Raw genomic sequence first — 13,960 nt, 5'->3', positions numbered from 1 at the left:
ACGTTATTAGAATTATAAGCATTTAAAAAAAATGTGTTTCCCAAAAATATTTTTTTTTAATTGTAAAGAATGCTAAAAATAATATAAAACACGGCACAATATAAATTGAAGTTAATAATATATATTTAAATATTTCATTGACTACTTTATTAGTATTTTAATTGATTACAATTGAATATTGGACAAAGTATTGCCAGTCAATATCACTATTAAGTAATCAAGTGGCAACACTTTTATTATGATCATTCTGAGAAATCTACAAAATCGTTGAATCCCAAACTATTGCTGTCACTTCACGACGTCTACCATTATGGATTTCGTGAAATGACAGCCTACATTTTTTATGACATTCGCTATTAAGCCGATCAACAGGTAAATAAGGATTTGTGGCATATCATGCATCGGGCTGTAAGCCAAAGGGGGCGGCGTTATGACGAATGAGCCTAGCTAGACTAGATTATTTAGATTTTACAATGTTGTATTTAGAATCCCAAAAATGCGCCAGCAAGACTATTTTTCGCCAAATAAGTGAAGAAGAAGGGAAAATAAAAGAAACTGTATTGTACATTCTTGAGATATACCCTACCTAACGTATTTGTCTCCAGTTCGTGGTTGTAAATTTTTTGCTCTTCTAATACGAGTAATTAAAACTTGAACATAATAGATTACACCAGAATCACACACTCTAGTGGAGGAATACCAAGATCTTGTGAAATACTGTTTTAAAGTGCGCCTAACGTTCATTATACCATGGTATATGCCGGCATGATAGGTGTTAAGATGTGGCGTGTGGAAAATGGAAATCTACATGCTATTCTGTCCTGTCTTCAGTTTTAAATTTTATAATTTTATTGTATCCCATTTAATATTACACTGAGCTACTTCTCATTCAAGACAGTTTGACGGGACAGTCTTTAGTACGTATCTGATTCTAATTTAGATACGTTAGAAGTTTTATTAGTTTGTCTCATAAATTTATTTATAAATTTGACAGACATGCCTAAAAGTATTTATTTTACAAAGAGTACATATTTTTTTAAATACACAAAAATAGCAATGGATCTTCAAAGCACTTCGATTTAAATTAATCACGGCCAATCAATCATTAAAAGACTCTCGGCCACATTTCTAAGTATCGAAATGTAATATTTTGCAATATTTAATGCTATTGAACACCTGAACTAATAAATAATTACACGGCTGTGTTCGTTGCGAGCGTTCCGAGGGAAATAGTGCCATTACCGAGCAGTTATACGCTAATACAGGGTTCCAGGTAAATAGATTACAATTTCAAGGTGTCTCTAATAGGTGTCGGATATCAAGAGCAGTCCCAACGCAAACATAGGTGCAGAGCTGCATCAGAAAAATATGGCTTCCATGTATGTACCTACCTATGTTATGCATTCCAAGTAGGTATACCGTATCATAATAATTATCATATTAGATATTTGCCACATGCAGCGTTGAAAATTTGTTATACTTAATATATTGCATATAATTATTTAAATTTTATTTAATTTTAACAGGCAATATAAATTCCAATATTATTGTTTATTGATTCTTTTATGTATAAAAACTTGTCAAATGAACTGTGGTCAGAGAATTCATTACCATTGCTTTATTAATACAATAAAAAATAATGCACCTATTTATCGAATGAATAATATTAAATGCGATAATCCTCGACTTTGTCCGCATGACATACAGAAAAGAAAAGTATAGGTACATATTATAATATACAAAATATCGGTTCATTTTTTTTTCAAATCAATGTGATCATGTACCTATAATATCTAGGTATACAAAATTTGGAACTAGGTTCGCGTCTCTCTACCCAGCAGTTCCATTTCTATGAATGTCCAGTAAGCGCCTTTAGTTTAGTTTAGATACATAAAGGAAGTATTATATTATGTACTTAACTGAGAGCTTGAGTGAGCTCACGCGATCGACAATGGTTGGATGTAGACGCGCACTCCTTTATGTACCTATTTTTTTTTTTACTTAACAATAAAACCTGTTGAGATATCAAAATGAAACTCAACTAAACCGGTACCAACAGTGTAGAAGTATATAAGTAAGCTGTAAAATTGTCATGAATATTCATGAATTTATTTCTTAAGTCATATTTAGATACTATTAGAACCTCGCTATTTGGCAATATGACGAAATGAAGAACATTTTAAATTTACTGAATTATAATTGATAACGTTGTGTAGGCACTATTCCGTTGGATTTAGTTCGTTGGCTCTGTTGTTAGAGCGGTCGTCCAGTAAGTTAAATATGTGTATTATATAACCCCATAAAATCCATGCTTTTTTATTATGTTTCTAAGATAAGTATTTAGGTATAAAGTTACTAGTTATTCCATAGGAATCGGTTTTGACGACCTTTAGGTTCTGTTTGAATTTATCCATAATATAATATTTACTTATATCACTGACAGATATTATGCCTAGTCTCTTACTAATACCTACATCACATTAATAAAATTAACGTAATAGTGACTTTAATAATAACTAGGTACAAATGAATTGCCTCCGTACTTGATAGTATTAGGTACCTATCTATTATATTATTGGAAATTTCTTAAACTTGGTCAGTATTGAACTGACCTATTTGACGTATTATTAAAACCATGGCCCCCACATCCTGAAGCGGGCCCCCCTATCTATCGCTAAGGATAAAGGCAGTGTAACGTTCCACAGTAGCGTTTTCCAAATGGTGTACGCGGTAGAATAATTTAATTATTAATGTGTATATTTTTAGTGTTTTACTTTTTAAATATTTTAATACATCCATTTGAATTATGGAGTTGTCGAGTATCGATACACAAATAAAAATTGTATCGTACAAATACATAATTTGAAATAATAACAATAGTGAAGGAAAATAGCGCGCAGGCGACTTTGTGAGAATTTGTGATGTGTATTTAATCACTTATCTGGTCGACTCACCACGCCGGGCCCTTCCTGAACCCGGCCCCCCAGGCTAGAGCCCTGTCAGCCCCCCCTTTGTGGGGGCCATGATTAAAACACATATTGCTAAAACCGATTCCAATCAAATAGTACACAGTAACCATGAATTAGAATTTAAATTCTATGGTGTATGTACTGGTACTGTTAATAGATAGTATTAATTATTATTATTGTCTAAATCTTTAAATATTGGTATGCATTCGTTTTAGTTTTTGTATTATTTATATTTTATATTACACGAGATTTCGTTGATTTAATTTAAATGAGTCTCACTAGTAACAATAATTACAGGTAGTACCTAGATTTGTTAAGAATATTTCAACATGAAAACATCTAATGCATATACCTACTAGAATCCATTTTAGAAAGAAAATACGACACCCGATGGGACATGAACCTGTAACCGTTGGATTCACGCGAATTAACTGGTAGTTCTACTGATTAAAATTATCGTAATTAATTAGGATGCCAGTAGCTCAACTGGAAAAGTACACTGGCGCAAATCTAGTGGTTACAGATTCAAGTCTCGTCGGGTGTCGTATTTTTGCAACGTTTTTCTTAGGTAGTATTCTTAATTGTCCGGTACAAATCTTGCAATCGATTTTTAACTAACTTCCCGACTAGCTAGATATTTGAAACTTTTAGAATATATCAGAACACGATGTCAATGCATTTTTTTAATACTTTTAGCCAAATTTAAGTAGAATTGAATTCATTTTTAGTTAATTCTGTTTTGTGTGAAAAATTATTTCGATACCATTATTGGTTGCTAGGGGGTCCTAGCAACTAAATTATTTGAAATGACATTTCATTATTCAGTATTTCTATCAAGTACAAATTTTTTTGATCGTTTAAGCTAGTCAAGTTTATATGATTCAATATGCAAGAGATGTTTTCAAATTATGTATGTTAAATATTTGGAATGTTACATTCGCTGCTGCATTATTCGTTGAATAAAAGTGGTTCATTAGGGATATTTTAACTTACGGGCCCTTTTAATTAATTTTGTAATTAACGTGTTAATTTGCATTTGAAAAGTAATTAGCAAAAACACAATTTTGTGCGGCCCGTAAGCATTGGGTTAACTGAAAAAAGCTCCTTATAACTTTGGTAGTACTTTCTAATTGTCAATGCCCGTATCGGATGTGTAGACGGCGCCTGGATAATTTAGATCAAATTAACTGACACTTCCTAGATACGCTTCTGTCAATATTAAAACCAGCCAGTGTGTATTAAATGCCTACCAGAGAGCTTTGTTACGCTGTCCAGAGGAATAGATCGATCAATTTTAATAACAGAAAATTACTACATGATAATTTAGAAGACCTATCGCTCACTCGAAGATGTATTGGACGTCGGAAAATGAAGTTTTTATCGCGGTAGTAAAATAAATTTAAAGTAATTACCGATGGAATGGACATCTTTAATTAATATTGTCATTGAAAATCTTTAAGTACTAGATTTTCCTTTTTGACGGCGACAGCTTATACGCCGTCGAGATAGTTTTACTGTGATGCACATGTACCTATTAACCCTCCAGTCATTAAAAATCCATGTGTGTATTATTTTAATTTTATCTGTTGTTATTTATGCGATAAACGTAGGGAGAAAACTAGTATTGATGGCCATTTCCACATGATGATTGATAATATTTCCACTATATGCAGGTTTTTTTTATTTCTGTAAGTGGTAGGTAGGTACGATTTGTTTTCAGTTAGACGCCTTAAAATTATAATAATACCTAATGATCTATCAATGATGGATTAATGTCGTTATTAAAAATTGTAACCTTTATTGTGCGTAAAGTGGATGGGGATGATGCTTTTGGTAAACTTCGTTTATGATTCGATGATTGGGCGTCAACTGGTACTTTGAAGTAAATACCGAATTGTTCTGCTGCAAAGTCTTTCCGAGGAGTCTGGCAGAGCGATGTGCTCACAAATCGATAGATTAATAACGGAAACACAAAGATGCTGCGGATGCACGAGAGGGAGGGAGGGATCAACGGGTTGCGGAGCGCGCGGGGGAGGGTTCGCGGCCAAGGGCGTTCACTCGCTGCGAATCTGCGCTCGCGCACTCCCCGTACCCTCGTCCTCGCCGCGCGAAGCCTGATCTCGCCGCGCCGGTGACCGGTCCGCAGTCTGCTAGTGTTGCGCGTCTCCGATGGAATTCGGTAGCGTCGGTCCGCGGAGACCAGGCCGGACGCGCAGGACGCCGCTCGCGAACGCCCGTCCGGCTGGATCCCCAGCCTGACCCGCCGCCTACCGCCATCTGGCATCGGCCGGCCGCACTCCCGGCCGCACTCCCGGCCGCCCACTCGCTCCGCTTCCTTTGTCAGTGATCTCTCCTCCGGACCTTTCTTTCGCCTTTGTGTGTCGTTTTCCTCCGCGCGGACGAAAAGGGACAAATATACCCGAGTGCGGTGCGATATTGCCGGCGGAGCCTCGCGAATGCGGTTTCACAAGTGACTCTCGCGTCACCTCGGGCGGACGGCGACGATCCTCGATCGACGCCCGTCAAATGGAACCCCACATCGTTTATTTTCGACGGAAAATGGCCATCAGTTCGACAATAGGTGATTAACGTGTGCTTTTACTTTCCCCTGTGCCAAATCTTTACTGAACAAATTTATACCTTCACACTACAAAACACGCGACGTATTTTTTAATAAACTTTACCGTAAACAACATTCCTGGTGCAGTGAAAAATAAACGTGAAAATTTAATGGTTTCCTGCTTATATGCTCATTTTCCTGATTAATTAATTTAAAATGTCTTTGTGACCGATCGTACACGCCCATTACTATTGTGCCTATGGTCACGAGTATCAGATAGAAATGCCTTTCTTCGTCGTCACGTTGAAAGTTTTTGCATGGGCAGTGTTGCAATTGCGAGTCGCGAGCTTTTATAACGAACGACCTTGGCGCGGGTGCAGTGGACTTTTAAACGACTACTCGACAATAATAATTAATATTTCCGGAAAAATTCCGACGACAATAAACTCGTCAATAATTGCAATTGTGTTCCACTTTCGTGTTAATTTAATTGACGTATTTTTCCTCAGTAACAAGCGTAGTCATTTTATTAAGTCGATTGTCATTCAACGAATGCACTACATTAATATGGAGCATATTATAAAGTGAAATCATTGTGGTTAATATTAATTAAATACCTATATGCTTAACATCTAATCCAAATTTCTAATTAAATAACTCTGTTAGGTATATAGATTAAAATAATATATTAAGTTTTAAATGCAATTGTCATTAATACTCGAATCGAATGCTGATTTTTTATAATTTGACCTGGGTTTATATTTGCATAAGTATACAGTAGACATTGGTATCTAATATATAATTATACTAAAATTTAATTCAGAAATTAGTATGTAGGTAAGAATAAATTGCCGGAATAAAATAAACTTTTGAAATGCACTTTGAATAAATGATTTTATACTTAATCGGACACACATTTGTTTTAGTAATTAAGACCTACCCACCCAATTACTAAGATAATTGGATGATGAATTTATAATAGGTATTCAAATTTAATTTGTGTGGATATTTGAATTTTTATATATTTTTACATAAAGTCAAATTCACATTAAGCGTGTTTTTCAATACTTATATCGGTGATTCTTCATGGCGATGGCATTAGCTATTTTTTTTTCTTTGGTCATTTTATAATAATTACTACTGGGTTTGATGAAAAAATAATAAAATCAATCCATCCTATAAACATAATATCATAATTTACTATTCTGTCGACAATCCTGAAAATCTTTCGTGTCCTCTATATACACGACTATTTACTTATTTGCATTCAAAGAATAAAACAATATTCATCGTAAAAATGTGTTGAAATTGACATATATTGATCTCTTTTTTACTTTGCAGTTTTAGTTATTCCCTGAACACATGAGATCAGATATTGCAGAATCACCAACGATTATCACTTACCTATCTAAAAATTATATTTCTGTCGATATTTTTGATTATCAAGTTCCCCATAAAATTCCAATGAAAACTCTATTCAGTTTCTATAAATAGCTTCATTGTTATTTACCTACTCTATAGAAAATGCGCAATAAATAATACCATTGGATATAAAGCTCAAATTCTCAGTCGTTATAAGTTTATGGCGGCCGCGGATTATAATTCAGCATTTATTATTAAAATGGCAGTCGGCAGGTCGTTGTGTTCTGCCAGCGAGGCTTGAATATTTTTACATCCTTATCGCGCGAGGCGAGCGAACATCCAAGGCTGACGGGATGAATTTTATTTGCAGCCTGCTGGATGCAGCTTTTGCAAACTTACGAGCTTTTCATTGCATTCAAAAGCTCATCGGTGATATTATACCTATTTAGTAGCAATATAAACCAAAAGATTTTAGTCTTCCAGATATTTTTGTATACTAATAATATTATATATATATATATGAATTTAAATGACGTAAGCTCGAGGGTAGTTTTTAAATTATACGCATATATTAATATAACTATAAACAACGGTCAATTAAATAAAAGTAGATATTTTTTAAAAATTACATAAAAAATTTTACTCCTAAGCATATCGTAGTGGTTGGGATTATTAACTGATTTTTTCGTGAAGTCATTGTTAGCTATTTTCTAAATCTGCAGCTTATAGGTTCAGATTATTTACTATAAGTACTTAATATACTTTAGAGTTTAGAGGTAGGTACCTACCTCCTATTAGTTGTGTGTAGATTATAATATTAATAAATATAAATTAATAGTATATTATATTATGTTATAGTGATATTTCATTGACATTTATATATACGTATACCCATAGTGGAGCAGTGACAACTTCAGAATTTCAAATTGCACATCTTATTGTTTTATGTTTTTTGATGAAGAGCAATGAATGATGTTTGGCAAAGGGCTAGCAAGCATTTCTCGTAAAAACGGTACCTATATTAATATTTCCTTCACTCCGTGTAGGTACAGCAACATACTTTTTATTAGCCACATACTAACAATTTACCTATGTCTATATATAATATATAATGTAATAGGTATACTGTCCTGCTAAGTAAAAAGACAGTTATTTTGGTTTTAGTGAAATGAGAAACCAAGTTTTAAACTACCTTTTCTCTTATAGTATCTACAATTATTGGATTATTTTGACATAATCTTTAAATATACACATTATATTTAAAGATTATGTCAAAAGAATCATATAATTTAACATGAGTTAAAAAAACGGTAGTTCAAAACTTGAGTTCTCATTTCACTAAAACACAAACACTGTCTTTTTACTTATCAGGGTTTATATGTGTCGCTAGATTTCAAAATCAGCCAAGTACATATTAGATGAATAGGAGAAAAACAGCTTTTTGTTTTCTCAAGTACACAGTCACAAAGGTGTAAGATATTATTATTTAGAGTATAGAATATTTAAAATTAATAAGTTCCACATTTCGATAATGCAGAAATGTTAGAAAGCAGTAGTTCTTCAGTAATTCACAAAAAAGTCAAAAATACATAAAGGTGGACTTGGCTGATTTTGAAATCTAGCAACACATATATGTAGCTATATATTTTATTGTTAGATGCTAGGTACCTACCCACTTTTAATAAATATTGATTTGTGATATTCGGTTAAAATTATCTACTTATATTGAAAGTCTCAACTTCCCAGAATAACACTCTTTTTAAAGTGTCGTAATGTACCTTTTATAGATTCAATTATACATACATAAATCTAAATCATTATGGTAACATACTCTATATAAAACACTTTTCCCAACTTTAAACAGATATGTATTTGATTGGAATGTGATTTATGATCAACAAGAAATTTGTTACTTATGCACGACTTTAAAACGATTGAAAACATCTAAAAACTCACCAATTTACAGAAAAAATACTATCAAATGATTTAGTTGCTTGTCGAAATATTTATGTAGTTTGTCCTGAAAAACACAGAATTCCTGCATGGACTATGGTCCAAAATATGGTATGGTGTCTAAAATTATACAGGTGTTTTCCGCGAGTTTTTTTTGTTTGGCCATAGCAGGCAGCTTGTAAAATTCGTACGCCAGACTTGTTGTCAAAGGTAAAGAATACGCTGGACAGCCGACTCGCACGTTTGCCTCGGGCGAATCGGTTCAACAGCTGGCCAGTAAAAAAATCAATGAACCAGAATATAGGGTGGTCATGGTTTATTGGAAATCGATCTGGCAACAGTGACATTTTGGAGGATTCATCTCATTCGCCAGCTGCCAGATTAATCCGGACAATCAACTATCGCCACGTTACACAATCTTTGCTATGCATCTTGTTTGCATTCCAATTTCAAATACATATTATTATTTGGAAAAAAACATAAAATTTAGGAATTTATGTGGGCATTCTTATTGGACAAGGTCAATGACATTAGCATATTTTTTTCTAATTGAATTTCTTTCAAATTTGATATTATTATAAGTAAGAATGTAGATAAATAGGTATATATTATAATGAAAAAAGGCGGAAAACAATTTGAAATGACAAATAAAATAAAATTTCAATAAAATAATAAATACCGTTGTAATGATTCAAATCTAAAGAATGGACAATTCCAAAATAAAATGCAAATAAAAACATACAAGAGCATCCCACACAGAATTATTATTTAGTATTGTGAGGTGGTTAACGATTTTTTATGTATTATTTTAATAAGACATGGCATTCATAAAACAAGATATATCCATACCGTTGCGTATATTTTTATTACTTATAGAAATTTCAATACGTCTGTATCTAGATCAGTAATTCCCAACCAGGTTCAGTGAGAATTCGCAATGCTTGTCAGTTAGTGGTTTATCTGAGATTCTACAAAGGTTATTTATTTTCAAAGGTTTCGCCCAAAAATGTTTTGAGAATCACTAGTCTAGATTAATTATTATTGTATATCATTACGTCATATTCTGATAAAATTCAGAAAAAAATACCACGTACTATTATTTAATAATCATATTGTGGCACGCAGTGGAGTACTCCCAGAGTGTTAGTCTATGAAGCTTAAATCAATTTTTTTTTTAACTTTAATTTATCCAAATCACGGATACATTATGTTGGACGAATAGCTAATATCTGTTTCTCGTTGAAACTCTGATAATATGAGTGTTATTCTGTGAATGTCATAATAGGTAGGTATCCAATGTTTCACTTTGGAGCGGAAATTGTAATTTTTAGTTCAGTGTTTTGAATTTGTTATTCTAACATTTTTTTTTTGTTTGCAGAAAACGAGGAGAGTGGAGTAGTGACAGTAACGAGAGGCCCGCGACCACCGCCTGATGGCCGAGAGAATCCAGCAGCGCACCAGGAGGACAGCGTGCCGGTTAACATCCAGTTTCATCCACCGCAAGAAAAGTTCTCGTCACATAAATACAAAACTCAGATAACTCTCAAGACGGTGGAGCCAGTCGAAACAAAGGAAGTGATCATGAATCCGAAACCAATGCGATCCATGTCCTATGAATCGCCCATTAGAAATGGCAAAGCAACGAGCAAAACGTATGGACTGAGAGGAAAAGATGCGAAGAGTGAAGGAAGTGTAAAGGACAAAATAGCTATGTTCTCGGTGAACAAGACGGCCGCAGATCCTGTTTGCGCAGAAAAGAAGGTCTTTGTCAACAATCGTATGTCAGAACCACGACCTCATACTGTGTCGACCCTCACTCGACCCAGCCATCTGCGTACGGATTATATTTCTAAATCTCACGAAAATCTACTAGACTTTTCAGTTAACTCTCCAACTGAAAAGTATTCAAAGACTCAGAACAATAGCCTTGATTGGCACGTTAATAGTGCTCCGCCTGTTCCGACGACAATTCCCAGTTTTGAAATATTTGCATTAGCTCCTCCGAAACCTCCGGTTGACGATGATGAATCCGATATGACACCGTTTTTACGGACAAATGAAGTGAAAGTGAGTCCAGTGGTTTTGTTGAACAGGAAACTAGCTGATGTCAGTAGTGCCAAAGCCAGTGATACGACGGGAAATCAGAACCACAGATCCACGATAGATTATTTAATTGAGCAACGAAGAAAGTCCATGACAAAATTAAGAGGACTCGTCATCCCCGAGTCTCCATGCGTGTTTAATTTACCAGAAATAAAAAGCCGTGATTCTTTAAACATATTTTCAACACCTCTTCCCAAAGAAGTATCGCATTCTACTTCAAATATTATGAATCCAGCATCATCAGTTTCATCTCTTTGGGATAGTCAGTCAATTATAAACAATGTGCCGAAATATTCTCCGGCCTTCAAAAGAAAATCCCTTCAAGTATATGGTCCTAAAACATCAACGACACTTATGACATCAACAATACCTAAATATACAAATACTTGGGATAGCGACGATAACTTAAAGACAACGAAAGCGTCAACGATTTCACTTAAGAAACATTCTGCACCATCGAAGCCTCCTAGGGCTTCCTTAGATACGAAACGTTCTTACGATCATTTGGAAATTACCCAAAAAGTGCAAACATTGCCACCGAGTTTCAGGGCGTCGACCGGAACGGGTGTCGTGAACCTTCATTTATCAGCTCAGTCATCTAAATCGAAACATCACGAACCATTTGCGGGCAACGATGTTGTGGACAATTCTTCAAGACTGCCAAAAATATTTAACGAGGCTATAGATAGTGATAATGATTCTGCTGTAAGTTCTTCAAGATCAGATTATCTGTCCACTGTATCTTCTCCAACGCCATCTCTCCATACAGAGTCAGATTGCTCAAGTCAATCGATAACTCTAAACTCTAAATATAATGGTGTCAAACAGTTCCCAAAAAGTGACGAAGGATTCCAAATAGAAAATGGTTTTAATAGCAGTATGCTATCGGATGACCTCAAAAGAAATGTGTGCAGGTCTTTGTCTTCAGATACCAGTGCATCTGCAGGATCATCGAATAGTTCAACACTTACATCAGGATCGCAGGCAAGTTGTAGTTCTGCAGGAAGTTCAAATACCGATACTGGCCATAGAGTTTTAAAACCTCGAAGTGTTGAAGCTATCAATAGAAAGAATATTCTTGCATCAGCCAAATGTAGGAGTGGCAAAGATAATAAATTTGGTTCTCCATTGATAGAGAGGAAATTTTCTGATGATAGTACAGTAGAGAGTACCGATGAGTTTGAAAGTAAAAATACTCCGTATCCACTGAAGGAACCACACCGCGTGAATGGAGTGGAAAAACCGAAATTTGTCGCGAGAAATCGATCTTCTCGTGTTGAAGAAAGATTAGCTGATTCTATTTTGAAAGTAGCATATACAACTGTCGTTGAGGATAAATGTATTCCAAAAAATAATGAAGAGACCGACAGTACTTACAGTGACACCGGATCTGACAGTGACATGGGGGTCACGAGTAAGTCTAAAAAGTACACAAACGGAACTACACCAGTGGAACGGATCAGATCCAATGAGATAGGATTTATTCGTCGTTCTTCGGAGACCTATACGAAACCTCTAGTGGAACGAGCGAAAGTTAAACCTCAGCCACGGCAGATCGAAAGCATCATCACAAATACACCGACTAACAAAACTAACAATAACAATATCGAAATTTCGCGGAGTATTAAACGAACCTCCGAAGAAAACGTGTTTGTGGAAGTTTCTAAGTCAGTTGACAAGAACAAGAAGGATTCTTCGAAGGTGGAAGTTTGTGACGTTGGAAGTGAAAACGAGGACTGGTTCAGCGTTAGGCTTATGAAGGGGGAAGCGGGAGGTGTGGGAGTCACTCTGGCTGGCGGCGCTGACTGTGAAGCCAAGGAAGTCACCGTGAGTATATTTTATTCAATCTTCTAGTCGAAATTTTTTCTTAAACGCATTGTTCGAACTATACGTCCTAGTGTTCTTATCTTGCCATCCACTAACGGGGGTTGGCCACCACCAGGTTAATATCTATTCTATTATATGCTACACGGAATGGTTCGGTTGAGCTGCGTTCGTACCAATCACGGAGATTATTAAAGAACGAAATGCGGCGTCTTCCTCTGCAATGATCTGTCCTTGATTGATAAGTTGAGGAATGCTGTTTTTTGTCGTCTCATAATGTGGGCGACGTACTGTATTTTTCTGGCTTTGATACCACGCATACACTAAGAATTTCTCGTGCCTTTCCCATTTGTTTGAGAATGCCTATGTATAATATTGTCACCCGGTCAGTCCAGGACTTTAGGGGGTACGTCTTTAAAGCCACATCTTGACAACCTCAACTATCCGTGACATATCCTGACGTGCATGCATTCATACCGTCCAAAATGATTGAGAGAACATAACAACCGTAACACAATAACACATAAATATATTTTATCGATTCGCCTGAAAATAATATACTATATTAGATTATTTAAATAGATTAGATAGTATTTAAAACTGTAGTAAAGTACCTAACTAACAAGTATTATTAATTAATATTATCTATTCAATCGTCATACAGGTCTTTTTTCCTATCGGCATTATTGTAGACATTGTGGCGATGTATCATGTTATCAATTAATTGAAAACGTTTATCAGTATTTTCTGTTCTGGAATTATTTCTATGAGTATAAAGCAATAAATAATATTATTATTGAACTAATGAAAATAAATGTGGAACTAAATAAATTGTGCATTCAATTTATATTATCAGTTAGATTATCTTAGATGGATTTGGTTATTAATATAATTCATTAAATGAAGAAAAAAAACTGTAAGTACATGTTTATTTCTGATTTTTTCGGTGGCTTATTGTTGATAAGCTGCATTTATTGAAATGATGCGTTGTAGTGTTAGTAGGTGCTTATATATTTTGATAAAATCTCAGAAGTGAACCAACAGAAAAACATGAAATTATATAACACCCTGAGACGATAGCGTATTTCTACAACTTTTTAGCACTTTCTTTGGTCTTTAATATCGATGAAAGTCCTAAGGTCTTGTTACTGCCATCACTTCAGTAGGTACATCCGCATCGTTGATACTA

At 34.8% G+C, this 13,960-nt stretch overlaps 1 protein-coding gene across 1 annotated transcript in view; it reads left to right on the top strand.

The window, feature by feature from the left end:
- The window catches only part of LOC147072312 (uncharacterized), a 173,835-nt gene that overhangs the window by 143,949 nt on the left and 15,926 nt on the right, over positions 1 to 13,960 (top strand). Inside the window, exon 4 of the mRNA XM_085947452.1 lies at positions 10,223 to 12,774. Coding sequence (XP_085803578.1) covers positions 10,223 to 12,774 — 2,552 coding nt within the window. The remainder of the gene's footprint in view (positions 1 to 10,222; positions 12,775 to 13,960) is intronic.

The sequence above is a fragment of the Rhyacophila brunnea genome, unplaced genomic scaffold (genome assembly GCF_057557595.1).
Source record: "Rhyacophila brunnea isolate RB1 unplaced genomic scaffold, BYU_Rbru_1.0 scaffold_2, whole genome shotgun sequence".
NCBI lineage: Eukaryota > Metazoa > Arthropoda > Insecta > Trichoptera > Rhyacophilidae > Rhyacophila > Rhyacophila brunnea.
Note: the sequence above shows the minus strand (reverse complement) of the source record. Positions and strands in the feature narration are given on the sequence as shown.